Below are 27,153 nucleotides of genomic sequence, written 5' to 3'. Positions count from 1 at the left end.
TTGGCCATAAAAGCAGTTTATTGTAGTAGAGTATTTGGTTTTTTTTTTTTTTTTTTTTATCTGCCTGTGCTATTTGTATGGCATGTTAGTTCCATATAGTCTTTTTTTTTTTTTAACTTTCTAAGTTAAAGTTACCAATTGTTTCTCAGTCCATGGATTTTTGTATGTTTTGTGAAACTGAATATCGGTTCAGTTTTTATATTTTTCAGAAAGATTTTTTGTTTTCTTTTATGTCTTCTTTTTAAAGACAGGTGTTCTGTCTTTGTTCTCCTAGCTGGCAGGGTGTGCTGGTTTTTGTGCCAAGACAAAACAGCATACCCTAACCAATTTTGTTTTAATTGTGCAACACAATGAATCAAAGTTACATTCAATATTAAGTAATTAAGAACTCATCTAGTCCTAGGCTCTCAAGAGCTCTGTCAATATCTTGTTGCTCTTCCTCTAAGCAGCAGTTGGCAGCAACGGTTAAATGAATTGTGAACAAGTGTTTGGTACGCTGCCATGCTGTTTAAAGTTGAGCTTCCTAATTCTAATGTGTTTCCTAGGATGCCATGTCATTCCATTATACCTGAACTGCACCGCTCTTCAAAAACTGAAATGTGAAAGTTCCCACATGGCTGCAGATGTGTTGCTTTTTGGCAGCTTCTGAATAAAAGACATGCAAAGGCAGTTCATCATTCACAGTTTACTGTCATATTGGGAAAATATTTTAGGGATATGCGGAGAACTAGAGAAACAGCCAATTTCTTTCCTTTTATTAAACCAATATTTACATAATGGGATTAGAAGAGGTCAGTTTTAAACTTGTACACCGGCCTCCCAACTATAGGCACTGGAACAAACAGGTTGATCATCCCTGACCTATCCAGAAAATAACTAAAATAATTGCAGTGACACTCATAAAGTGTGTGGTGGGGGACTGCTAATGAGTAATAAGCTTAATTTCTGTTCAAAGGTGTCCCGTCATGAGAGAAGGATCTCGCAGATTGAACAACTGAACCAGATGCCTCTTTATCCAACAGAGAAGATTATTTGGGACGAGAACATCGTCCCTACGGAGTATTATTCAGGCGAAGGTACTCCTTTCAAATACTTTTTGAAGACTCTTCTTATTTTATTGTAGGTTCTTCCCTCAAGACTCTTACAGTGTGCTCTTTAGGTACAGGATTGTTTTACGCAGCAGTTTCCGGTTCAGATGCTTGAAAGAAGCTGAAAGAATACCATATATATGTTGGTCTAGACCAAAGCATGATTCTTGTTTATGTTCTGTCCAGGTTGTCTTGCACTACCAAAACTGAACCTCCAGTTCCTAACTCTGCATGACTACCTCCTAAGAAATTTCAACCTCTTTCGTTTGGAGTCTACCTATGAGATCAGACAGGATATAGAGGATGTGGTGTCCAGGATGAAGCCTTGGTGAGTTTTGCAAAGGTGGCTTAACGAACAGTGTTGCATCCATGATTGGGCTGTCGGCTTATGCCTGATTGCAGTCATGGCTAGTTCTTTTCTTTTTATCACAACAGGTATATCGTTAATCTGGCCCAGCTAAACCCTTATAATGAACCAATTGATACATGTTGCATTCAGATTTTATTTTTTTTAATATTATTATTAATTTCCAGGTCAGGTAGCAGAAATGTTTCTTGTATTATGTCCCAAATAGGCAGTCGGAGTATGGAGGAGTGGTTTTTGGTGGCTGGGCTAGAATGGCACAGACCATTTTGTCTTTCTCAATTGTGGAAGTGGCCAAGCCCAACATTGGAGAAAACTGGCCAGCACGTGTGCGTGCTGATGTCACTATTAACCTCAATGTACGTGACCAGATAAAAAGCGAGTGGGAAGGTGAGTATTTGTTAAACTTTAATGTTAACTATGCTACTCTGGGCTAGCTGTGTCTTGACTATAGCATATTATCATCTTTGTTAATCAAAATCAGTCAAGTCTGCATCTTAATCAATGCTGACCAATTCAGTGTTCAGGTGCAACAGAGCCAGAACATCCTGCTAACGCTAAGGTTAGGGTTTCCATTCCTGAAGATAAAGAAAGTATGTGGATACATGCATAAAAACGCGCTATCGCACTGTGTTTTTCAAAGTGCTGCAGAGTAACACTAATTAAACATACTGAAAGATACAATTGGGTAATGTTTGTGGGTTGGGTTAACAGTTAATGGGTGCGCTATAGTTAATGTATTACGATGATACATACTAGTTGTATTTTTTTTCATAGATATGGCCACCCCCTTCCTAGTTGTTACACAGATGACAGATGTCTGAATTACCCCAGCCATCCCTCCCTTTTCCTGTTTTACTTTTTATGTCCTGTTTTGCTTATATTTGAATTTATTTGTTGTACTTTTGTTGCAGTTGTGCATTTAAACCAGGTCATTAACTTGGCTGATTTAAACTGTGCTTTATCACAGGACTGAGAAAACATGACGTATGCTTTCTGATCACGGTGCGGCCAACCCTGCCCTATGGAACTCGTTTCGACCGCCGCCAACCATTCCTGGAGCAGATGGGACTAGTATACGTGAGAGGTTGTGAGGTACAGGGCATGCTGGATGACAAAGGCCGTGTTATTGAGGAAGGTAGGTTATATCTGCATTTCAGATCTACTTTTGAACAAGGCACTGTTTTCCATTGTGCTGTATTTCAGACTGACTAGGTTTCATGGATTATTATTGATTTTGCATTGACAGTTTAGCTCATCTGTACTTTTTGCTACTACCAAAGTTGTATCAGATTTTTTTTTTTTGGTGATATTTTTAAGTTAGACAGCTGTTTGTGGCATGCCTAAATTTATTAAAAATATTATATGCAAACATGGGTATTTTAAACGTGGACCTCATGAGATAAACTCCAGTACAGAGAAAATGTACTAGGAGAACGAACACACACACACACACACACACACACACACACACACACACACACACACACGTCTGAAACTACTCATCCCAAGTGGGGTCGCGGCGAGTCGGAGCCTAACCCGGCAACACAGGGCGCAAAAATAAAGGGGGAGGGGACACACCCAAGACAGGATGCCAGTCCACCGCAGGCACCCCAAGCAGAGATCCACCAGAGAGCAGGACCCAGACAAACCCGCCGCACCATCGCACCCCCCCTGTACTAGGAGGAAAGATTTATGAAATAACTTTTCCTATTTTCAGGTCCTGAGCCAAAACCCAAGCTGAGGGGTGATACCAGGACATTTCGTGTGTGGCTGGACCCAAATCAGTATCAGCAAGACATGACAAACACCATTCAGAATGGGACAGAGGACCCCTATGAAACTTTCAATATAATCATGAGGAGGAAGCCAAAGGAGAACAACTTCAAGGTCAATTTAAAAATTTCTCTTAATCCCAACCTTGGGCATCTTTTGGTGATAGATGAATGATCTGAGACTAATTTATCAATTACCCTCATCCTTTGGAAAGCAGCAGTGTGCTTAGCTTGGAATTACACAAGCGAATGTAATTGGGTGTAACACATAATGATGCCGTCTTTTATGATATAAAAGTCATCTGGAAGCTTCCTTATCCACCCATATTTAGCTGTAGGTAAAGCAGGGATGTCAACTCATTACAAAAAAATCATCATTTTATGAAATATATGAGAAGCTCTTTGATATTCATAGAGATTAATAATTAAATGAAAGGTAATTCAACAGATACATTTAATTATCTACAATTTTTAAATTTTCTTTGGGGGAATTAATGTCGCTTAATCTGAAAATTGCATTGTAAGAGTCACTGCCAAGCATTGAAAAGCTATTGAAATGTGGCTTCCCAACTAAAATATAAAAATTTTTATAAATCTAGTGGCAATTTTTTAGTCCGACTTGTAGCACTTGGCCTGTGTACAAATTTCCTTAATGCCATATAGCACCGCTCAACTTGGGTGACAGCAGGATTTAGGTCTCGTGTTTGCAGCACAGGCGCCGCACTGCAGGGCAGAGACACACTACTGCATCCACCAGAGACCCCTGCCTGGCCTGTGCGTGGCCTAAATATAAACCAGAAAGCATTGATCCTCATCCTGAGAGACAGCAGAGCCTCCCTGGGTCTTTCTGCTGCAAGGGTTCTGTTTGTCTGTTCACTTCTAATTTGACATTCATCTTTGTTGCTAAAATGCCCTTAAACTGAATGAAATGGCAAAAAATGAGCACCTGGATCTTTGTATGTTTGGGTTATCACAAGGTTAAAATACTGGTAGAATCACAATTACCTATAATGAGGTATTGGCAAATAAATGAAAATGTGAATATTTTGCATGAATCTGAATTTCAGATTTTAGGTCATTGATCATAAATGGTCATGTTAAAATTGTCATACGTACACAAATGAATTCTTAGTTAATTCTTAGTTAAAATCCTCAATGCAAAATTTCTGTTATTGAAGCTTAGTTGCTGTCCTTGTATCTACTTTTGTTTTATTGTATTTTTATTTATTTTTTATTGTAAAGAAGTACTTTTACCTGGTCCCAAGCTAATATTCATCTGTTCTTGCACAGCTAACCAGTGTCAGTAACCCCAGCGTAGAAAATATTAAGCTGAATAATAGGTACATGAGACTATGGAGTGCAGTTAAGAAACTGTGCAAGTGTCAATACATATTATTGTATTGGATGTGTACCTTGAACATTTAAGCAATGTAAACTACATTGTTATATAATTTAAGAGAATTTAACGTGATACCGAAGCTGCAAATTGGAGAAAACTAAATTTGAAAGAAGATATTAAAAGGACATTTCATTAGAATTAACTTTTGAGTATTTCATCTCTGCTCTGAGAAACTGACTATGCATATTTGGTGTTCAGGGGTTTTATAAATATTTCATAAATATAAAAAAGTCTTAATTCAATTTTTTTTTAAATTTGTAATATTATTAGTGTGCCTCTGTCAGTAGAATTTATTAATGTTATTTGCAATACTGTCTGGTAACACAATATGGAGTAATCACTAAAGCAGTGGCATAAAAGTCCCTAAATGTGAATGACATGAAAACAAGTGTAAATCAAAATATTGCATAGCATCCTATTAATCGTAATGTCTGAGTTTTAGCATAAATTATTTGATTTGAAATGATGATTTCGGCCTGAAAACAGCCATTGGTCTCAACTCCCTTTGAGTACTGTGTCTGTAGGTTCTCCAAGCTTAATTGTATCATTTAAGAATAATTATTGGTAAAAGTTACCTTTGTTTGCTCACAAAAGGGCATTTAAATACAGTATGTAACAAAATAACTGCAACTTTCTAATATGCTAAAAGCTGCAGTTGCTGGATGAAAATTTTCTCACTTTAAACTGTCTAAAACGGCACTCATCTTTTGTATTTATCTTTTTTTTTTCCCCCTCCCCCCAACTGCACTGTATGTTCTGTGTGGTACGGAGGTCCAAAGAGAAACGGAATTTCATTCTTCTGGTTGCATAATTCCCCTATAGGCAGACTGACCATAAATTTGACTTTGAGTTAAGATTTGTCGTGTAATGTGAATGTTGCAAGTAAATGTTTGTCTAACTTACAATACTTATTTTCCTTCTCTGTAGGCAGTCCTAGAGACCATTCGGAACCTTATGAACACTGAATGTGTTGTACCAGACTGGCTGCATGACATTATCCTCGGGTACGGGGACCCAGGCAGTGCTCACTACTCCAAGATGCCCAATCAGATCTCAACACTGGACTTCAATGACTCTTTCCTGTCCATTGACCACCTGAAGGCCTCGTTCCCTGGTTACAAAGTGAAGGTCACAGAAGAAAACCCTTCTCTCCAGATACCTCCTTTCAGGTTAGATCAACAGGTCTCTATGTCACCCTCTTTTCACTTGTACAACAGAATCAGGTTTCGATTTCGTTGTCATTTCCTTATTTCTCTGAGTTCAGGTGATGCCTTTGTCCATGGTGTTTTACACTGACAGCATTGTACAATGTGTATGTTTTCAAGACTGCAGGGTAGAAGTCTTATGACAGTCTAAAAGCAAGTAAAGTTCAAAAAAACATTTTTTTATTAGTTTTTGTTTCAAGGAATTTCTTTAACATCCTTTACTCAAATTTTGTGGAGTAGAATTTGATGTGTATCTAAAATATTTTACTTCAATATAGATATTCTTAATGTATTTTAGCTTGCAAGTGAAAGGGGGTACAGTGGAGCAGTGGGTTTGGCCGGGTCCTGCTCTCTGGTGGGTCTGGGGTTTGAGTCTTGCTTAGGGTGCCTTGTGACGGACTGGTGTCCTGTCCTGGGTGTGTCCCCTCCAGCCTTACGCCCTGTGTTGCCGGGCTAGGCTCTAGCTCACCGCAACCCTGCTCGGGACGAGCGGCTTCAGCCAGTGTGTGTGTGCGTGCGTGTGTGTTTGTGTGAGCTTGCAAGTGAAATTGTAAACAAAAATGTACCAAACGTTCAAACTCTTGGATCACTTTATTGCTTTTGCTAGGCTCTTTTAATCATGTCTGAGGCTGGTCGGTTTTTGGCAGGTTTAGCAGGTTTTTGTTGTATCCCAGCTCTGCATTAAGTGAAGCCCTCATTTGAAAGGAAAATCACCTAGCATTTGCGGTTGTGAAAAATGTACTGACTGGACAACTTGATCACACACACACACATTTTCAGAACCGCTTGTCCCATACGGGGTCACGGGGAACCGGAGCCTACCCGGCAACACAGGGTGTAAGGCTGGAGGGGGAGGGGACACCAGTCCGTCGCAAGGCACCCCAAGTGGGACTTGAACCCCAGACCCACTGGAGAGCAGGACTGTGGTCCAACCCACTGCGCCACCGCACCCCCTACAACTTGATCAATTTAATCAAATGTTACCAACAGAAGTAAAATGAGTGTACAATATGTTTAGAAGTGAAGTCCCAATGTACTTCCATTGAAATGTGCTTTATGATTGTGTAGTGGCATTCCTTCACAGTCAGGCATCTGTATTTTGTGGTAACTTTTAATTTCCACAACTATAACAGAGCATCTGAAAAATATAAACGACATTTATAAAAATGCACTTGGGTACAAGGCACTGACTGTGCACTCAGCGTAAAGTATTTCACAGGTACAGGAACATGATTTTGTGGTACTAACAAGTACACACCTGTATTTTCCTCATGGACTGTGTCTGTTACTATGCAGAATTAAGTTCCCACTCAAGAACGTTAAAGGGAAAAAGCGGAACGCGGATGAGGAAGATGGAGAGAGCAGAGAGGGTGACAACACACTGGTGGTGGAACCTCATGTCATACCCAACAGGGGGCCCTACCCCTATAATCAGCCCAAACGGTGAGGGACATGTCTCAGACAGGTTTCTTATTCAGCCTTGGGTTTGTTGACTCATTCAAACACAGCTCCTTATTGGCAGATTGGTGTAAACAAAACTGGAACTGCTTAAAGCTCTCATTGGTCTCATTAGCATTTATTGTTTTTAATGTAACTATTATAATAAGGTTGAAGTTATTTACATGAGACATTGTGCTTTTTTTTGTTTAAATAAAATTATTATTTTAATCATTAATTCATATCTTTTTTTTTTTTTTTTTTTTTAAATATTGACAGAAATACAATTGAATTCACGCCAACGCAGATTGAAGCAATCCGGGCTGGTATGCAGCCAGGACTCACAATGGTAAGAAATTTTTATATTCAAGTCAAGTGTGTGTGTGTGTGTGGGGGGGGGGGGGGGGGTTTCTTCTCCCCCTCCCTCCCTCATACAAGTTCAGTGTGTCTTGTTTTCTCAGCATGTTTTGGAAGGTTATGTTTAGAAAGGAATAGTGTAAAAGTAGATCCCCTTTTTTGGGAGTTCTGTCTGTGGAACAAAATAATGAGACACAATTCTTTGGAAGTCAGTTATTTGTTCTGCTATACTGTACTATAATTTAAAAAAAAAAAAATCTGATACTTGCAAACCAGAAAGAAAAGCCTTGTAACATGGGCTTATTAGCTTTTAGCTACCACTGTACTGCTAGTGAGATGGGCGTCATCTTAATAATAAATGTGATTAATACAATACACGGTTAAAAATTTTAGTAGTGTTGTTGTTGTTGTTGTTGTTGTTGTTGTTGTTCATTGTCTTCATGCAGCCAGTAGCTTTTCCAAAGAAAATTTTGAAAATGATTACAGAGCTGACGTTAATATGGAAGCAGTCGTGACAGGCCACGAGCAGCCGTGTCAGAAGCAGTGTGTGCCGTTCCACAGCCCTCACGTTACCTACCCAATTGCCTTTTTTTTTTTCCCCCAGGTTGTGGGGCCTCCAGGTACAGGGAAGACAGATGTGGCTGTACAGATAATTTCCAATCTCTATCACAATTTCCCTGAGCAAAGAACACTCATAGTAACACATTCTAACCAGGTATGAAAAGAGGGTCCTGCTGACCTAACACTATAGCACTGAGAAACACTGAACATTCTAAAATATCCACGTGCCTACACTGCTGCCTTTAATTTCACTGTCAAGCTTTGGAAGACAAGGAATTTGTCATTTATTTGCTTAAAAGGTATAAACTAGAACAAGCTTTCTAGTTTGTCTTTAGAAGCCTCATTAAGCTGATCCACTTTGTAAATATCCCAGTCTTTTATGAACTGTGTTCCTCTCCCCATCACCGCTTTGTAGGCTCTCAACCAGCTGTTTGAGAAGATCATGGCACTTGATATAGATGAGCGCCACCTCCTTCGACTGGGTCATGGTGAGGAGGAACTGGAAACAGAGAAGGATTTCAGCAGGTGAGAGTAATGCACACATGATTTTTGCCTTTTTTTTGAGCCAAGCAGTGTAGAGAATGGAAAGGATCATCTTTTTATGCAATTCTTTCTCCAGATGTTTGCCTTGAATTTAGATTTCCACATTAAATTTTAATTGATCTGTCAGTTCTTTCATTCTGTGACCCCCCCCCATGGTTCACTGCCCTTTTTGTTTTGTGTGTACTGGTATTAAAGCCGGTGTAAGCCTAGAGACATTGTCAAAATGTGTACTCAGTCCAAAAATTCACCTTGTATTCATAGATTTGGATTCTTTGGTAGGACAGAGGAAACAAATATTTTTTTTTTTATTTGAGATTGCATGTTTTTTCTTTTAATTACCACTTTATGTGATGATGGAGAGCTTCCTAATGCTTTCGTTATAGCAGACTAACGATTGTGTAACAGGTTGGTGATCCTAACAGTTTTAGCTAAGCCTTATAATTCTCTTTATGAATCATGAGCTGAGAAGCTTAACATGATCTATAAATAATGCTGCCTCATGTAACTCCTGGTTGTCTATGGCACTGTATGCCCTGATGTTTGTTCCATATGAGTATAGCACATTCATTTGTATAAGCACGAAGTTGCTCCTGTTTTTGTCTGTCAGAATGTCCTGGATTGCATTAGAGCATGAGAATTAATATTCCCTGTGGGCAAAACATAGATATATAGACTAAAATACAAAGTGGAAGAGGAAAACATCCTTGGGGTGTGATATCACAGGTTTTGGATGTGTCTCTGGCATGAGCCCTCTGAAGGAACTGACCACTGACATTTCCTGCAGTGTAGCCCTGTGTTCCCCTGCTCTCAGTCTTTGATATCTTGCCATCCAGCTGTTGTGTTGACAGTTCCTTGTAGGCAGGGTAGTGCTATTGCTTCTACCAGTCTGACTACAGCTCACGTCTTCATCTTTGTTTCAAATTCTCACACTGACTCTTTGCCCAGACGCAGGGAGTTTAAATGATGTTAGTAGTCCTATAAGCCTCTTAACTGTGTCGCTGTAGATGTTATCATTGTGTAATGTACATTGTGATATTGTGGTGTCATGGATTAATATTGTTGACATTACCATTTACAGGTATGGGAGGGTGAACTATGTGCTGGCACGCAGGCTGGAGCTACTCAGGGAAGTGGCCAGGTTGCAGGAGAGTCTTGATGTGCCAGGTGATGTTTCCTACACCTGTGAGACTGCTGGTCACTTTTACCTGTATCAGGTAGGATGGCTGAATGTATTTTCATTCATGTATTTTCTTGTTCACATTTGTAATGCCCAATTTTTGTAAAATTTAAAAAAAAAAAGTGTGTGGAAAAATGTAGTCCTCACCAAGCCTGTTAACACACTTACCATGCTCATTGTAGAGATGAAACATAATTTGCTAAGTTTGTTTTATAAGATGCTGAAATGGGTTATGTTACATTGTCGTATTGGATGTTTGTCTGCCCAGGTGATGTCTCGCTGGGAAGAGTACATGAGCAAGGTGAAACCCAAACACGGTCGGAATGTACAAGTGGAGGATGCGGCAGCACAGTTTCCCTTCCACAAGTATTTTTCAAATGCACCTCAGCCAGTCTTTAAGGGCCGCACTTACGAAGAAGACATTGACATTGCTGAAGGCTGCTTTCGCCACATAAAAAAGATTTTCACCCAGCTAGAGGTAAATGTCATCATTTTGTCGCTCAGGGACAAACAGTTTGGTTGAAGTGACCTTTATAAAATTTTATTTAACATTACTCTGCAATTTTGATTGGATATGAATAAATATCCAATTTATATCCAATATGAGTAAATATCCAATTTTCTCGTTAGAGAATACATGTCCACGTATTCATATTGTATGACTAAATAAACTCTTGATTTGTATGTAAGCATTTCAGAAGACCTTGGTCTCAATTGTGTTAATTTCATCAGGGCTCTATTACCTTACCTCTGCTTCGTAGTAACTTAACATATGTGAGGAATGCTACTGAGGCACATGTTATGCAAGTCCTCCACTGTGGAAGTCTGTGAGCCGATGAAAGGAGCTCACCACTAAAACAATGAAATGCCCATAATAAAGACTTTTATGTCAGGTTGATCTGTAGATGTGGCTGAATTGGAGATTTTGACTACTAATAATTCATGTGAACTCACGAATATCAGTGTTGCAGAATACTCACTTTTTCTTATTTCTTATATTGATCAGTAAGTTTCAGGCTGTACTGAAAGACAGAATAGAGACATACTGATGGGGGGCGCACACAGGACACAAGCAGCAACACTGGTGCATTAACGTTAGCACAGCCTTATGACTTTTGCACATGTGTGCATACATCTGTGATTGATAACCCCTGATGAAATTCTGCAGAACAGTATTTAAGCTTTATTGTGCCTCATCACTGAAATTCCATAGAACCTCAAACTTTCTGAAAAAGTTCAATCCCAACATCAGTTAGTTACAGTGCATCTTCTTTTCTTCTTTGTGCAGGAGTTCCGGGCCTTTGAGCTACTTCGCAGCGGTCTGGACCGATCAAAGTACCTACTGGTGAAAGAGGCCAAGATCATCGCAATGACCTGTACTCATGCTGCCCTGAAACGCCACGACCTGGTGGAACTGGGCTTTAAGGTTGGTAGCCATGCACTAAGATGAGGGTTCACCTTACTCCTTTAGCATGATTGCAATAAATTTTACTCTTATATCTGGAAATTGTTGATGTCCTTACATGTCTAAGCTTTTTGCAGGCTTAATTGAAACGCATGTTTGTAAACTTGGAGCTTTAATTTTCATTTTAGTATGACAATATCTTGATGGAAGAAGCTGCTCAGATCCTGGAGATTGAGACATTCATTCCTCTATTACTTCAGGCAAGTCACACTTGCAGAATTGCCTTTATTTAAGATTTTCTGCATTCTTTCTCCAAACTTAATTTTCCTAATTGAACTTAAATCTTCGTCCCCTTATTATATACTTCTTTTCCTGGTATATTCTAAATCATTTATTATGCCCATGATTAAAGTGGTCTTAACATTTCTCAGCAGTGTTTCAATATACGTACCTTGTGAAAGGGTAATCGTATGATTTTAACTTTATGAAACGGAAAGATGGCATAAAGTAGGAAGCAATATAAAAAAAAAAAATTACTCTCAATTGAATGTTAAAATGTTACGGTTGCCCAGGATTTACACTGTAACCAAACTTGAAAACTTAGGTAAACACATTAATACATTTCTGCAAGAAGCTATAACCATTCCACTTTTCAATAACTTCTCTGAGTTATTTAAACTTGGAGAAGCATAAAAACCAACATGCACTCGTGTCGTAGGAGAGCCTTGCATTTCTTAGGGAAAGAGTTCAACTTTTGAAATGACCGAGGTTGCTGTACTTCTCTAGTCTAGTTCTTGTATGGTGATGCCTTTAAATCAGTATGATGCAAGAACAGCAACAAAGGGACTGGTTCACAAGGTCACAAATGCATATTGAGGGTCATCCCTCTCTCTTATAACATATGCTTGTTTTCTGTAGAACCCAGAGGATGGTTTCAGCAGACTCAAGCGTTGGATTATGATTGGGGACCATCACCAGCTTCCCCCAGTAATCAAGAACATGGCCTTCCAGAAGTATTCCAACATGGAGCAGTCGCTTTTCACCCGATGTGTGCGTCTCGGGGTCCCCACAGTGGACCTTGATGCACAGGGCAGAGCAAGAGCTAGGTGAAAATCCCCTCCTTAAAACTCAATATTCACCTTCCTTATGTGTTCCTGGTGCCTCTTCGCTGTCTACTAATATTGCCCACTGATGCTGTTGTTTCCCCAGCCTTTGTAATTTGTACAACTGGCGCTACAAACGACTGGGAAACCTCCCACATGTTCAGCTGCAGCCTGAGTTTCGTGCACCTAATCCAGGCCTGACATTCGATTTCCAGCTAATTAATGTTGAGGATTTCAACGGTGTGGGTGAATCGGAGCCAAACCCATACTTCTACCAGGTATGACCATAGCATAAAAGTATTTGGTTAGAAATACCCTGAACTCAAGACTGTATTGTTTATAGATTAACTTAAATTTAATTAAGCTGGAATTCTAACATCGTAATTACATTTATTAATTGTCCACTGTGGTTCTGCATTTACGTGTCATAACTGTGGCTTGTTTTTGTGGGTTCTGAAGTTCCTTACTGCCCTAAAGAGAAGCATGTGTCTCATCACATGCTGCTTATTGCAGTTTCCACCAGTCTGTGGTAAATTATGCCATCATGAAAACTCTCCTCACAAAATGCAAAACCGCAAAGAAATAATGATAGTGTTGGTCCACTGAATGAAATGACTAAATGCAAGTGTGAATGGGACTTTGTAAAAAAGGATTTACTTTCAGCTTGCTTTCCAGTTTGTATTATACTTCTACTCACGTCAGTTTTAAAGGATGTTGTTTTACTAGTGTTCCAGGGCATAGTGGTTAGTGCGATGGCTTTGTGATTGAAGGACCTACGTTCAAATCCCACCACCTCTTGTAGTATGTTTGATATTTACCATTCTCAATAGCTTAGGTACAGTTTTCCATGTTGTGTCCAATGCTGGAGTCATGCTTTTGACACTTTCATTCTTTTTGACATCTACTGAATGACTGAGTGCCGTAGTATCTAGTTTGTAGCTTTTTTTTTTTTTTTTTTTGGAAGATATGTTGAAGTTATTCTTACATTGGAAGGATGTGGACAGAAAGTGCTTCTAAGTTAATGCTTATAGACTTCTAAGCAAATACTTCAGCCAGTTAAGGGAAGATTCTGCTTTCTTTATTTCCAAGAAAGCTGTTAAACCTTTGCCTTCTTTTGATTTTCTGAAAAGCCACATTCTGAAATTTTGGGAAATTCATAAGGTTCATACAAGGTTGTTCCTATGGTTAACATGGCTTCTGCTGAATAGATCAGATTATTTTACAAAATGGTAAACCCACTGGCAAAAGCCGGAACCTGTTTTCCCTTCGTCATATTGACCATGTAGCTCAGTAGCCACTGAATGAAATGTACAGCTGTTTACTTTCAGCTTGTGGTAAATACATTCATTAACATTTATTTATTTATTTTTATATATATATATATATGTGTGTGTGTGTGTGTGTGTGTGTGTGTGTGTGTGAGTGAGTGAGACAGATAACATTGTCTCAGTGTTTACTGCTCTTTCTGGAGATTATAATGCATCATTTTCACAGAAGTAATCAAACCTAGAAATAAAGTCCTGCAGTGTTTTCATTGTAACATACCATCTGGTCATAAAACACGTGGTTTCCATAAATTATTTCTCAGGGTAGTAATGCAAAACTTTATGAGGGTTTAATTGAAAATCTATGAATAATACATGATGTTGGTCTTTTTTTGCAACATTGGGAGCACAGAGAATTGTAATCCAGTGCACCAGTTCTTCTGTAATGAGTTCTGGGAAGGAATAGGCCAATGCAGCCATTAAGTGGGAACTTTAAAAATGCAAAAAGATGAAAGTGATGTTAACAAAGCAGATGCACCTCCAAGAGATAACCTTGCAATGTTTCATCTCTTTTGCAACGTTTTAATGTAAGCAGCCCCAGTCTTAATATATATTAATTACCTTTCATCTATCAAGTCAGCACCTCATGCAGAGTTTTCTTCAAAACTTCATGAAAATAACTTTGATGCTTAAAAAAGCATTGTTTACATGCAGTACTTCTTTTTGTGTGTATTTTGCTATTAAAACTTTTCAGTATTTTAACTTGCTATAGTGGCCTCTATATGTTTATGTGATGTGTAATCCATGTGTGCTCTGTGTCCTCCTTGGGTATAGAACCTAGCAGAAGCAGAATATGCAGTGGCACTCTTCATGTACATGCGCCTACTAGGATACCCTGCGGAGAAGATCAGTATTCTGACCACATACAATGGGCAGAAGCACCTGATCCGAGATGTGATCAACCAGCGCTGTGCTAGCAACCCCTACTTTGGACATCCTAGTAAAGTATGTACCTCATTTTTCCCCATCTCATCTCAACATTATTGGATTTGTAAAACATAATGCTCTTGAGCATAAACATGCTGTCTAGTCTCCAAAAGTTGGTATACTTACTACTGACCAGCTTCATCATGTAGCAGTGAACAGTGGGGGCCTCATTTATTCAGAGTCCATGCTTGTGCTCCCACTCTTGTTCTTTAATCAGATTAACACCAAGAATTCTGTCATGCCTGTTGTCTGCTGTGGTCCACCCCAGGGTGGTATGGTATCCTTTAAATGTAAACGGTGTATTCTTTTTTACACCAGCATTGACTGGCTGCCTCTCACACACTAACCTTCCAAATGTGTTCCATTGTCATTTTAGTAGTGAGGATTCAGATGTGCTGCTGATCTGTCTTGGACAGGTTGTGAAATCCCACACATAGAGCAACTGTTAAATACTGAGTTGGAGGAAAGTCACACTTGGGTGTGTCCGGTAGACCTTATGTGACACGTTGTTAACCTAGCTAAAACTGAAGAAACACCACCACACGTGCCTTTTGAGGATAGTAATTAAAAATAAAAGGCAAATATATCAGTGTGAACTTTGCCAAGGTTTCACAGAGATGCTAAAAATGCTGAAAGAATGGATATTGGAGCTAAATTTACAAGTGGAAGAAGTTGGTTAAGGGAAGAAAACTTTCATCGATAGTGTTATTAAAATTCACAGCTAACCAGTGTAGTAGGTTCCAAAGATTTTCCTGATTTCTTAAAAGAAGTTCCTCAACTCTGAACATTGCTAAATATGTAAGTGTAATTATATGAAAAAGTAGATGATGTGCTAAAATAAGTTGTAGGGAACTGACATCTCACCGATCCACAACCCTGAGCTGGTTGTGCGCTGGGGAGACGGCTTATTGTTGACAAGTCCTCCTGTAGTGAAATTGCACAGCCCTGACAGCAGTTTAAAAAATAGCACAGTTAACAATTCTGACTTCAGTACCTTAGGCATATGTAGATCATAAATTAGACACAATTCCTGAGCACACTTGAGATGTGGCAGTAAATATTTAAAATCATTGACCATCTGCTTCAACCCAGCTTGTCAGTTCTGTTACAACTGAAGAAAGGAGGGTAACAGGGAAGATGGTTCTTTTTGCATTTGAGTGTGCCGTTCGAGTCACGTTTAAGGCAGTGTTCATTTATTAACATGACAAACGCAGCTAACTGCACATAATTGCATTTAATCTTCGGTGTTAGTTTCATGTGAGTTTATTCCTGAAGGATTTATTGTTGCTTTTAACGTTTAAGGTGTCAAAAGGTTTTTTTTTTGTTGGTTTCCCCCACGCCCTCGTAGAGATTGATTGTAATTGCAAAATGTTTTTAATTGATGCAGAGTGTTCTGGTTCTTCCATGTTAAGAATGTTACAGTTCTAAGTTTTCGAAAAAACATTTTCAAAGTCATTTTTAATATTTTCTTCACTTACTCATTTCCTAAAATTTCCATCTGCTGTGGAGCATAACCTAGGCTTCTGTGGCCAACCATTAGCTGCCAGTAAAATGCACTCGGACAGAATAGGACTGTGGGTCCACCTTCATTATTGCTTCCGGCATTTAGAGCTTGTGTCTGGTCTTTTTGAATGTTTCTAATTAATGACAAGATGATGAACATTGCACATGTTTGGGATAAATTGGTAAACAGTAAATATGAATTTAGGAAAACGGAATTTTTAATTTTAACATGTTAGGAAGTCAGTTACTAAATCTAGGTGCATCTATTATTAACCATTTGATGTGTAGATAAAGATGAACGTGACTTGAAAATGACAAACATTGCACATGATTATTGGATGAATTGTTCAGCCTTATTATGTAATTAGAAGGTTGTGGAAATAGTTTTTGCTTTTGCTTTATCTGAGGTTCTCACAAAACCTAATGGGAGAATAAATGAAGGGACTTGTCTAATATGTTTGTTTCTAGCCCTGCACCTCTTCTGTGTAGCAAAAGACAGCCTCGAATATATGCTGCTCTTGTTTTTAACTTCGCTTCTCCGCAACGTATCTGGAAGGCTTGTTTGTGCGCCTGGAGTTTACTGCACTGACTTACTGAAAGACATTGCAGGTTTGTCGTAGACAAAAGGTCTAAGAATTTAAGTACTATTTCTGGCTCTGTATCAATCTGTAAAGTCACTCCAGTTTGGCTGTCTTCTCCCCCCCCCCCCCCCCCCTCCATTTTTTTTCCTTCCTCAGTTTCTGTGTTGATATTAATGCAGCATGTTACTCAAATCAGAACTTCACAGTAAGGAATATTTATGCTAAACCTGTCTCCGTGGTAGGGAAACGACAGACTTTTCATAGCCTGGATTAAAAAAGAATAAAGAAAGCTGCTTAACGTTCCCTGATTTCAAAAATCACAAGCTTTGTTCTCGTTATACCCTGCAAAATGGTTTAGAAGTAGCCTCATCTGCTCTTGTTGCATCTCCAGTGTTGAAGGCTCAGGTAACTGTGTGTGTACACCTAAGCTTTATCCTTTCCAGGCAATGTGCTGTTCTGTGATAACAGTAACAAGCTAAAAGCTGCTTGTGGAGAAGTTAGAAAAGTATAGTCTTAAATATTTTAATTTAATCCCCTTAGAAAATGCCACAGCAGGGCACTTTTGGGTTTGGTGTCAGTAATGCTAAATAATGTCTTTTTCTGTGTAGGTGACAACAGTTGACAGGTTTCAGGGTCAGCAGAATGACTATATCATCCTGTCATTGGTCCGCACTAAAGCCGTAGGACATTTAAGGTAAGCAGGATTTTTTTTTTTCCCCCCCCCCCCGCTTTTCACTGCCACCAAGCAGGTGTGCTGAAGCATTATTCTAATTGGAACTTAAAAAAAAATTGGAAAAATGACTGTTCAAAAAAGTTTGACAAAGAAGAAGGGGGTAAAAAGACTGAAGTCCATCCATGTAACATCGCTATGACAGCAAGTAGTTGTCATACTATGGGAAGTGCATTGCTGGAAGTTACTGCATAAGAGAGCAGTTTGACAGCTGTGAGCTGTGTTGCTGGAATATAGTGGTAGAGGCGGCGTAGAACAGGGGTGGCTTTTAGGGGGATAGATGGTCATGTAAATACCGAAACTGAAATAAAGATCTGTTTATGCCTTTTGCTATATGAAGGAATTTTGCTTTTTGTCATGTGACAGAAAACACTAATACGTAGTTAGAAGAATTTATAGAATGTGGAACAAATGCCGAATAGCTTACAGGACAGATGGTCTATTTCAGCCTGTATGCCTAACTTTCCAAATTCTGAAGAGATTATCAAAATTTTTCTCAGAAGTAGGGGCAGCTGATAGTGTAGTGGTTAGAACTGCAGCCTTTAGATCCAAGGTCACAGGTTTGAGTTTCGCCTCCCCTGTAATACCTCTAAAATTGTTCCAGTAAAAATGACCAAGATGTATAAATGTCTAAATAATTGTAAGTGGCTTAACAGTGCAAGTCCCTTGGAGAGAAGTGTCAGCTAAATAAAGTAAAGTAAGTATAGCATAAGTTAAGCATAACATTTCTGAATTCGTGTTTAACAAAACCGAACAATGTTTTTAAAAAACCAGATCTCAGCCCTCAAAAAGGCCCCTGAAAAGCACAAAAATTTCTGGGAAAATTGCTTGACTCCAGGAGATGCTGACTTTATGGCAGGTGCTTTCCTCGCAAAAAGTCATGAAAATAGGATTGAGTTGGACAGCATTCACGGTCTTAAGTCTGTTTATTGTGATAGGCACGGACACATTCCCAGCAGTCAACCTACTTCAGAACTGACATGCACAAATAGTGTGTCAACATGTTCAAGGAGCAGGCTGCTTCACAGTGAAGCCTGCAGCAAAGAACACAATCTCCTCTACAAGGAACGAGCCAGGAACACACGCATAGCCCTCAGCTATTTGTGCCATTTTCCTGTATTTCACCGAATCTTCTCTATTATCCACTGAGAGCATCGTAGTTACATTTTACACTGTGTGTTTCTCACTTTAGGTACTAGAGGGGGGGAAAAAAAAAAAAAAACTAAGATTTGGATAGCTTGCTTTTCTGTCACCACCTATGTTTGTAGCTGACAAGTGATTAATAAAAAATACACATCCCCGACAACTCAGGGCAGTGCAACAAACTGATGACTGTTGTCATTAACATAATTCTACACAAATAATTCAAATGAACCAAGCAGTGTCCATACGCCTCTTTACCACAGATTAATAAATTTAAACATGAAATTTAACTTGAAGTTTCGTGGCGGCACAGCGAGTAGCGCTGCTGTCTCACAGCGCCTGAGTGGTGCGAGAGAACGTGGGTTCGATCCCTGCTCAGTTTGTGTGGAGGTTGCATGTTCTCTCTGTGTCTGTGTGGGTTTCCTCCGGGTGCTCCGGTTTCCTCCCACAGCCCAAAGACATGCTGTTCAGCTTCCCCCATAGTGTGTGAGTGTGTTTCACTGATGCATGGATGAGTAACCCCTTGTAAGAAGTGTATCTAGCAGTGTAGTCACCTTGGTGAATAAGGTGTGTGGGCTGATAACACTACATAGAGTTCATTGAAAGTTGCTTTGGAGGAAAGTGTCTGCTAAGTTAGTAAATGTAAGTTTTTTTTTTTTTAAATTATTTATTTTTAAATGGTTAACTGTTGCCTCTCCCAGTTTTTATGAAACATTACCTTTTAGTTGTGATGTATATATTTTCCTATCCCTTCGTTGGAAATTGTTTCACAAATCTCATGTGACTTGGGTGCTTTAGCATCATTTAAACCATGTGGTAAGCTCATGAAGTAGATTATGTAACAAATAAAAGGAAGTATGAGCACATGTCACTCAGACACATGATGCACAGAAACGGAAAGCTGCTGTTGGAATTAAACTCTACCATTCTGTTCATTTCAAGCTCCTGCTGTCTTATTCACATTGTTTAAATTAAACAGATTGCAGCCATTCATCCCCCCCCTTCCCCCCCAAAGGACTGTAGATGTGGTCTGTAGGGTGGGTTTTTTTTTTTTTTTTTTTTTGGTCTTTTGTGTGGGTGGGGTTATATGGGGAGTTTTATTCTGCTACTAATTTTTTTTAATTCTTATGCCCTTTGTCTCAGTATATCTTATGGTTGCTGTCTTTAAAACATGTTCTGACTTTGTGTTATTTATTCTTCCATCTCCCTGCCACCAACTATCTTTTTGCAGAGATGTTCGTCGTCTGGTAGTTGCCATGTCCAGAGCCAGGCTGGGCCTGTACATCTTTGCACGAGTCTCCTTGTTCCAAAACTGCTTTGAACTGACCCCTGTCTTCAATCAGCTCACTGCCAGACCCCTGCAGCTTCACATCAGGCCCCATGAGTACTACACGCTAGATCTGGTCAGTCAGAAGGCTTCTCGAATACATGGACTCTTGGTTTCAGTGTAACATTCCGATTTACTATGTTTCTTTCCTATAATATATCCCTGCAATAGTGAGTCTTTCTTAGTTAAAGGTCTTTCATCTGCTTTTTGTGGAAAATTGTAACAATTTATGAACAGCCTAAGTTTTTTTTTTTTTTTTTTTTTTTTTTTTTTTTTTTGTAAACCCTGCAATATGAGCTGTGGAGCAATGTTTCTGTGTTGATCTGTGTTTGTGTGCAGTATGCATGTGGACAGGCAGTAAAGAAAGCAACTGGATTGTAACAGTTGCAGTCCAGTTCAGGGAAAAGGGAAGTTAGGGAGTATGTGAGGGCAGGGTACTTTGTGATGAAAGATAGAAAATTAATCATCTGTTCTTCTCTGTAGAGTGAGAAACGCCCTGAACACCCAGATCAGGTCGTCAACAACATGCCCGAGATGGCCAACCTGGTATACACCATGTACATGAACTTGATACAGAATGCACAGAACAGACAGGTAATGTTGCTAAAGCCACAAGATCCTGCACACTCTTAAGGGTTTTTTTGTTTTACAGATTTTTTTTCCATTTCTTCGCTGTCATATCATGGCATTCTCAAGGATGGCTTAACTGATTCAAATAATATCAGTCTTGCAAATGTGTTTTAACTGATGGTGATTCATGAGAGAAGGAGACTCAACAGTTCTGCCTCTGGCCATCTCTGGCAGGTGCAGCTTCTGCCCCCGCCAAGCCAAGAGCAGGCTGCAGCTGATGCAGAGAGTGAGCAGTCACAGCTGGAGCAGATGGCAGAAGAACCGAGCACAGAGCAAGCACCACAGGACACTCCAATGGAGCAGCAAGAAGAGAATCAGGAAGAACGACCCAGGATGCCTGAGCACCCCGGCCGAGACAGCGACAGTGAGGACAGTGGAGCGGAGGAGGATGCATAGTGTCCTAGAGACTGCTGTACTTACCATTCCTAACCTTTGACAGACGTTCCAGTTTTGTCACATCAAATGTCATTACTTTGTATGCCTGGTTGGGGGGAGAATTAAAGTGACACTTTTTTTTAAGTAAAAGTTGAAAATGTTTGATTTCGTAAATGGGTTTTTTTTTTCCCTGTTCTATTTATACCACTGACAACAGAAGCTCGTCTGCTGTAATTTGTTGACAGATGGTCAAGTAGAAAATTTAGGAATTATTAGACACCAGCAGTTGTTATATCATATAGACCAGCCTATCAGAAGTACCATTTGAGATACAGCGACATGTCTCCTCTGCAAATCATAGTGCTGTAATAAAGCTAGCTCTGTCAGTATGGATGTCCCCTCCTCATACATAGGTTATAGCAACATACAGTTTAAGGTAAGAAGTTAAGACTGTCACCAGCAGTATTGTACCTAATTGGGGTTATGCTCAAAAGCAAACCTCTGTTAGTAAGTTTGGCTCATTATCTTGAGCTCAAAGTAGCATAAGATGTGAAATACGATTTTATTCAGCTGAAGTACTTTTATGTGAGAACTTGTAGGATGGTACAGCAGGTAGTACTGATGCCACATAGCTACTCGGGTTCAAATCAGCGTTTGAATCCGACTTTGTTTGCATTTTCTCCCAAATCAATGGTCTTCATTTCTTTCTCCATTACTGGATGTTCTCCAAATGTATAGCAGAAGCCATAGGTGTTCTGTCTGTTCGGATCTGAAGAATGTCTTTCCTCGAGCTTGGACTCTCCCATGTCTTGGTGCGACAGATTGGTGTGGTAGCATTTAAGGACAAGGACAAACCTGAGACTGACCAACAAACCTCCCCATTCCAACAAGATCTAGGTAGCGTAGCTCAATCTTTTGACTTGTGACCTTCCAGGTACACCTCCTGCTGAAAGGAAGGCAGCTGTAGCTGATGCCTATGCAAGTATGACATTTCTAATAATGAAAAAATGGCTGCAATTTTTCAAGACTTTGCTCTCAGTAGCATTTAGCATAGTTTGTATCTGCTGCAACCCATGCAAATGTTATTTCAATTGGCTTTTACTGTTTGAGTTGTTAAAAGAGCGGTTTTGTATCAATCAGTGCTTATTGTAAAAGTAAAAGCCGAATAAGTGATCATTTGTGTAAATGATTCTAAGATTGATAAATTTTTACAAGCTTTTTTCAGTGGCTTTCGGCTCATTTTCAAATTAATACTTACACATTTATGTGTTTCATGAGACATTAATCCTGATGAAACCCCGACCTTTAATACTGAATTAAGGCTAAATGTAATACAGAATGTGTCCCCCAGCAAATTCTGGGGATAGAAGCAGCATACTCATTTCATAAAAGTTCTTCCTACCTCCTCATAGCACTATTTCCCATAGTACCATGCTGCAGTAAGTGCAGTCACAAGGAGGAAGTCACTGCTTTCACTGACTCAGTTCCAGTGACTGAACTACCCAAAGCAGGAACTACACAGCTGAGACGGGGATCCTTGTGCAAGAGCGATCCAGCACTCTTAAAGACACACCACTTTGGACGACTCCTCACAATTATAGGTAATTTTTAAAAAAATCTGTGGACATTGTGCATGGCAGTTCAGGCTTTTTTCATCATTTTTGATCTATTTAACTTCATAGTAGCATCAGACTTGCGCATTTTTTATAGTGTATGAAGTTTAGTGTTCTGTGTTCAATGTAAACGTAGCAAAAATAGTTCCAGTCCATAAAAAACGTATAGCTTGACCTTGAGCTACACCTTAAATGAGTAACAGTGTTTGAGTCTCAGGTACAGAAGTTAAAGTTCTGTTTTTTTTCACGTCTTCATGCTGACAAACTCGAAACAAACTGTCGTCCTACTATCATGGGACTACACCAGGAAGTACTCAAATTGCATTCATATGTATTTAATTATTAAATCTTCACACTGAAATTTTCTTCTGCTGTACTTGTTTAGTAATCTGCTGCTTATAATCATGCCAGGAATATAAAAAAAAAAAAACTTTTTTAATGAAGTGTTTTCTACAAGTACAATTTTCTTTAGTGAGAAACAAAACTTTTCTCCCAGCAATTTAAACGTGTAATTTAGAAGTATGTAAAATTAGCATACACCATTAATTTTGATTTAAAATTTAACACTGGTTAAAATTAGACTACCAAAAGTAACGCTGTAACTGTAGTCTGTATTCTTTGTCAGAATGAGCACAGAAGCAGTGAAAGATTTGTTTTGTATCAAATTACTTTCAAACACAATAATTTGTAATTTGATACAAAACAGATTTGAAACATAAAAGGTGTTTCTGGTGTTCACACATTTGTTGTTTTATAACAGCGCTTTTATAAAGAGAATATTCATATTTTTCTGAATGCACTGATATTCACTGAAAATGGAAAGTAATGGAATAAGAGAGAAAAGTATAATAAAATGAGTTTGGCTTAAAAAGAGTTGAAGCTTTACACTAAACTTAAAGAATATAAAGAACTTATAGGAACAGAATGTTCCCAAAGTGTAAAAAGTGTCATTTCCAAGAGTGCATCTTTTCAGAAATCTTCAATAGTAAAATTGTTTCCACACTTACAAAAGTGTACAAGTCTTGTATTTTCTTTCATATACAATATATGAAAAGGATGTAGGGTGATGATACACAGCACTGAACTCCCTACTGTTTCTCTAAGCCTTGTGACTTGTTGCTTTAATTCAGTTTATAATGGAAGCTGTTTTGTCCATGCTGAAGTTGCTGTTAGTGGTGCTGGTGATAACGGTAATACTACAGTTAAAAAAACGTCATGATGAGATTAAAGTATTGCACCCTGTTCTTTGTATGTTTTCATTTAAGATGAGAATGGCCAGCTGTGGCTCATGCCTCTGGACGATCATCTGGCTCATCATTCTGCTTGTCCTGGCCTGGCCTCTCAGCATCTTCCTGGGTGGTCTTTATGGATTTATTGCCCCCCTGACCACCTGTGTGGGCCTGGACCGCCTCACTGAACTGCTGATGGAAGGAGCCAACCTTGGTCGGACCTGTGCCTTGAACATGCGATATGGGAAGGCCTTATGTTAAAAAGGGCTAAATAACTCCCCTTAATTACCCTTTTTTGAGGCACCGGTGGCGTATTTACCAAACTTTGGTTGGAAACACACCTACAATAATAATAATAATGGTAGTAACAATAATAATCCATTAATTTTAGTAACAAGTTATCCAACTCAAGCTACACTTTCTAGGAGCCAGTCACATGAAGCATGAGGTACATGTGGGACCCCATGGACAGGATGCCAGTCCTTGCCAATGTTGATCAGAATAATGTTACAGCATGAAAAAAAAAATGTATACATACAACAAAAAAGCACATTTTTATTTTTTATCCCTAATGAAACTGTGTAAGGTTAATAAGGATGTTTTATGATTTTTAATGATATGATTTCAATACTGTTACCTTAAAACAGTACTGTTACTGATATTGGTGTATTTCTGAAATATGCCTTCCATTCATATGCACTTGTTTTGACATTTGACATTGATGTCATTTGAAGAAAATTAAAAATTTTAAAGAGAAAATTAAAAAAAGTTTCAAACACTAAAATGCTAATAATATTTCTGTAATGTTCAAAATTACAGAACAACTCCCGAAAGCTCCAGTTTCTGTATCTGAAATAAATATAATAACTAATTATTTTTATTTTCTTTTGCTCAAGATTATGCTGCATAAAACTTTTATTATTGCTGACGGTATATGAACAGTAACTGAAAGAGTTTGGAAATTGTATAATGTTCATAGCATAAAGCCTGAATGTTACACTCAGCGATAAATGTGATATGAAGGGGTGTGTTGGGCTTTGGGAGTGACGAGACAGGGGACAGCAGTAGATGGACTTCTACTGCTCTTTCTCTTGTCTGGGACTTACACATACAGAAAGTTCCTTGTGAACAACTAATTGAATTAAAAGGGGTTTTCCAGCTATTTTACATGTACGTTTATTCATTTTGCAGAGGCTGTTCTCCAAAGCGACACAAAATGACTACTGTGTTGTACTGATTCACTCGCTCAGTTTTACTAACCACTTGTACTGGTGAGGGTCACAAAGCTCAACAGTCTATCCCAGAATCACTGGGCACAAGGCTGTGGTACACCTTCGACTGGATGTCTATCCATCGCAGGGTAGACACACACACTACAGGCAGTTTTGTGTCACCAGTTAATTTGAACTGCATGTTTCTGGACTATGGGAGGAAACCAAACAGCTCAGGCAGTGTGATGCAGCAGTACTACCCGCTGCACCACTGTGCTGCCTATGTAATATTTAGCTGACATTTTTATCCAAGGTCTTACAGTGAAGATACATGACACTGAACTCCCTACAGTCATTCACACATTTATACCAGAGTAATGTTACACGCTCACACATCACGGGCAATTTAGAGTCACCAATTAACCTGAAATATGTCTTTGGATTGTTGGAGGAAACTCAAAGGAACATGGGCTGAACATGCAATCTACACACAAACTGAGCAGAGAACAAAGCCAAGTCCACTTGCACTGTGAAAGAGCAGCTCGATCCACTACGGCACCGTGAAACACAAATAAATCACCAATAGGAAAGTCGCAAAACTGCTACCCTTAGCATTGTCCTAACGCCATGTCATAACAGCTCATGTCTGGTCACGACAGCTCTCATTCATATGTACACTTGACAGCCCACACACACTGCAAACACACCTTGGAAATCGCCACATCTGGAAATGCTTGGAAGTCTTCAACTCAACAGTGTAAAGAAGCTGATTAGTAGGGGGCCTGCAATTTTTTTATTTTAAAATGTTGTGAAACAGAAGCACAATATCAACACTGGAAGGGGAAATTTTGTTTTGACTGCAAAGAAATCATTTCAAGGCCATGAAAATGTGTCCACAGGAAAACAATAAGTTTTGGCAGATTTTAATAGTTGTTGCAACATGAAGCATGACTCAGTGAAATGTTATGAGATGACAAGACTGTGATTTAATTTGGAAAATATTATAATTGTCATCAGCTGTCATGAAGAACTTGCCAAAGTCTCGTACTCAAGACGAATAGCTCATCTATTCAGGCGACCGACTGGGGTAAAACCGGTCGAGTGGTTTGAAGTCGACATAGAACCTGATGGTCCCATGATTTTTGGCAGCCACTGAGCTGCACCACCCACTGGATGGATGGTTTTACAATCCCCAACATCATCACAGCCATTCTGTGCTTCGTCCTCCATCTGTTCCCTCCGTTGGCCCCTGAACCTTACACAGCAGCAGCTGGAAATGGCGCAACAGGATTTTCCACTTCCTGCGCTCTCAGCTGGCCTCTGTATCCCTTTCGTGGTCTTCCTGCTCTTCCAAAAATGACCGTACCCACTCTCTCGCCTGCCACTTCGTTGACCTGAGGACAGTGTGGGCTTCTGTTCCACCCCAGCTGTGGAAATTGAGTCGCCCAGCTCTTCAGACACATCAACAAGCGATTAAAATAATGTGTGTGACTTTAATGGCAAAGGATAAAAGCTATTAAGTTCTTACCGTGACTTTACTTCATTGTATACTTGGAAGATCTGGAAGATTGTTTGCCACATAAATAATGTGCGAAGTTTGTACGTTGTATTTCGTTTTGTAACATTTGGAGAGTTAGATCACATGGGCAGTGTGGGATGGATGTGAAGGAGTCAGAGTGAACTGGAACAATGACTGTGTGAATAAGATACTTACCATGCAGAGATATATGTGCATGTAACTACGTGGAAGCGGTGCAGCGAAAAGCAAGACCTGGAGTGTGGGACATGGTTGCTTGGAAGGACTGGCTCCATTCTGTACCACAAGGTCAAATAAAGATGAATTAACAGTTATACTCTACTAAACAAAATCACACTTTTCACTCTTCCTTCTCTTGCTTCTCAGAGAAGGTAAGACATGACAGAAAGCTCCTGCTTTTCATGCTTCTTTTTACTGTAAGATGAACACGTTATAACTTCCAAAGAAAAATTATGTGGATTGCAGTGTGGTACTGGGCGCTGGGAACATCTTTTCCTGACCGGGCTTCAGAGGCAGCTGTGAAAATTGTGCAGCAGCTTTAAAATTTGAAAATAAATGCCAATAGCCAATGAAAATATACTAAAATGCTGAAGATCGATATGTGTTAC

General features: G+C 39.2%; 1 protein-coding gene across 2 annotated transcripts in view; it reads left to right on the top strand.

Moving 5' to 3' along the window:
* The window catches only part of aqr (aquarius intron-binding spliceosomal factor), a 29,121-nt gene extending 7,747 nt beyond the window's left edge, over nt 1-21,374 (top strand). The window contains exons 16-36 of one of the 2 annotated variants that reach the window (XM_018727837.2): nt 956-1,076; nt 1,275-1,416; nt 1,664-1,842; nt 2,423-2,590; nt 3,173-3,342; nt 5,554-5,795; nt 7,128-7,274; nt 7,548-7,617; nt 8,230-8,340; nt 8,602-8,711; nt 9,808-9,943; nt 10,175-10,384; nt 11,195-11,332; nt 11,500-11,571; nt 12,230-12,417; nt 12,521-12,692; nt 14,514-14,684; nt 17,359-17,444; nt 19,855-20,026; nt 20,434-20,544; nt 20,761-21,374. In XM_018727837.2, coding sequence (XP_018583353.2) covers nt 956-1,076; nt 1,275-1,416; nt 1,664-1,842; nt 2,423-2,590; nt 3,173-3,342; nt 5,554-5,795; nt 7,128-7,274; nt 7,548-7,617; nt 8,230-8,340; nt 8,602-8,711; nt 9,808-9,943; nt 10,175-10,384; nt 11,195-11,332; nt 11,500-11,571; nt 12,230-12,417; nt 12,521-12,692; nt 14,514-14,684; nt 17,359-17,444; nt 19,855-20,026; nt 20,434-20,544; nt 20,761-20,976 — 3,132 coding nt within the window. In that variant the 3' untranslated portion in view covers nt 20,977-21,374. Of the gene's footprint in view, nt 1-955; nt 1,077-1,274; nt 1,417-1,663; nt 1,843-2,422; nt 2,591-3,172; nt 3,343-5,553; nt 5,796-7,127; nt 7,275-7,547; nt 7,618-8,229; nt 8,341-8,601; nt 8,712-9,807; nt 9,944-10,174; nt 10,385-11,194; nt 11,333-11,499; nt 11,572-12,229; nt 12,418-12,520; nt 12,693-14,513; nt 14,685-17,358; nt 17,445-19,854; nt 20,027-20,433; nt 20,545-20,754 lie in introns of both variants that reach the window. The other variant, XM_018727836.2, reaches the window with a different exon arrangement.
* The last annotated feature ends 5,779 nt before the right edge of the window (nt 21,375-27,153 follow it).

This window comes from Scleropages formosus, chromosome 15 (assembly GCF_900964775.1).
Source record: "Scleropages formosus chromosome 15, fSclFor1.1, whole genome shotgun sequence".
NCBI classification, from domain to species: Eukaryota; Metazoa; Chordata; class Actinopteri; order Osteoglossiformes; family Osteoglossidae; genus Scleropages; species Scleropages formosus.
Note: the sequence above shows the minus strand (reverse complement) of the source record. Positions and strands in the feature narration are given on the sequence as shown.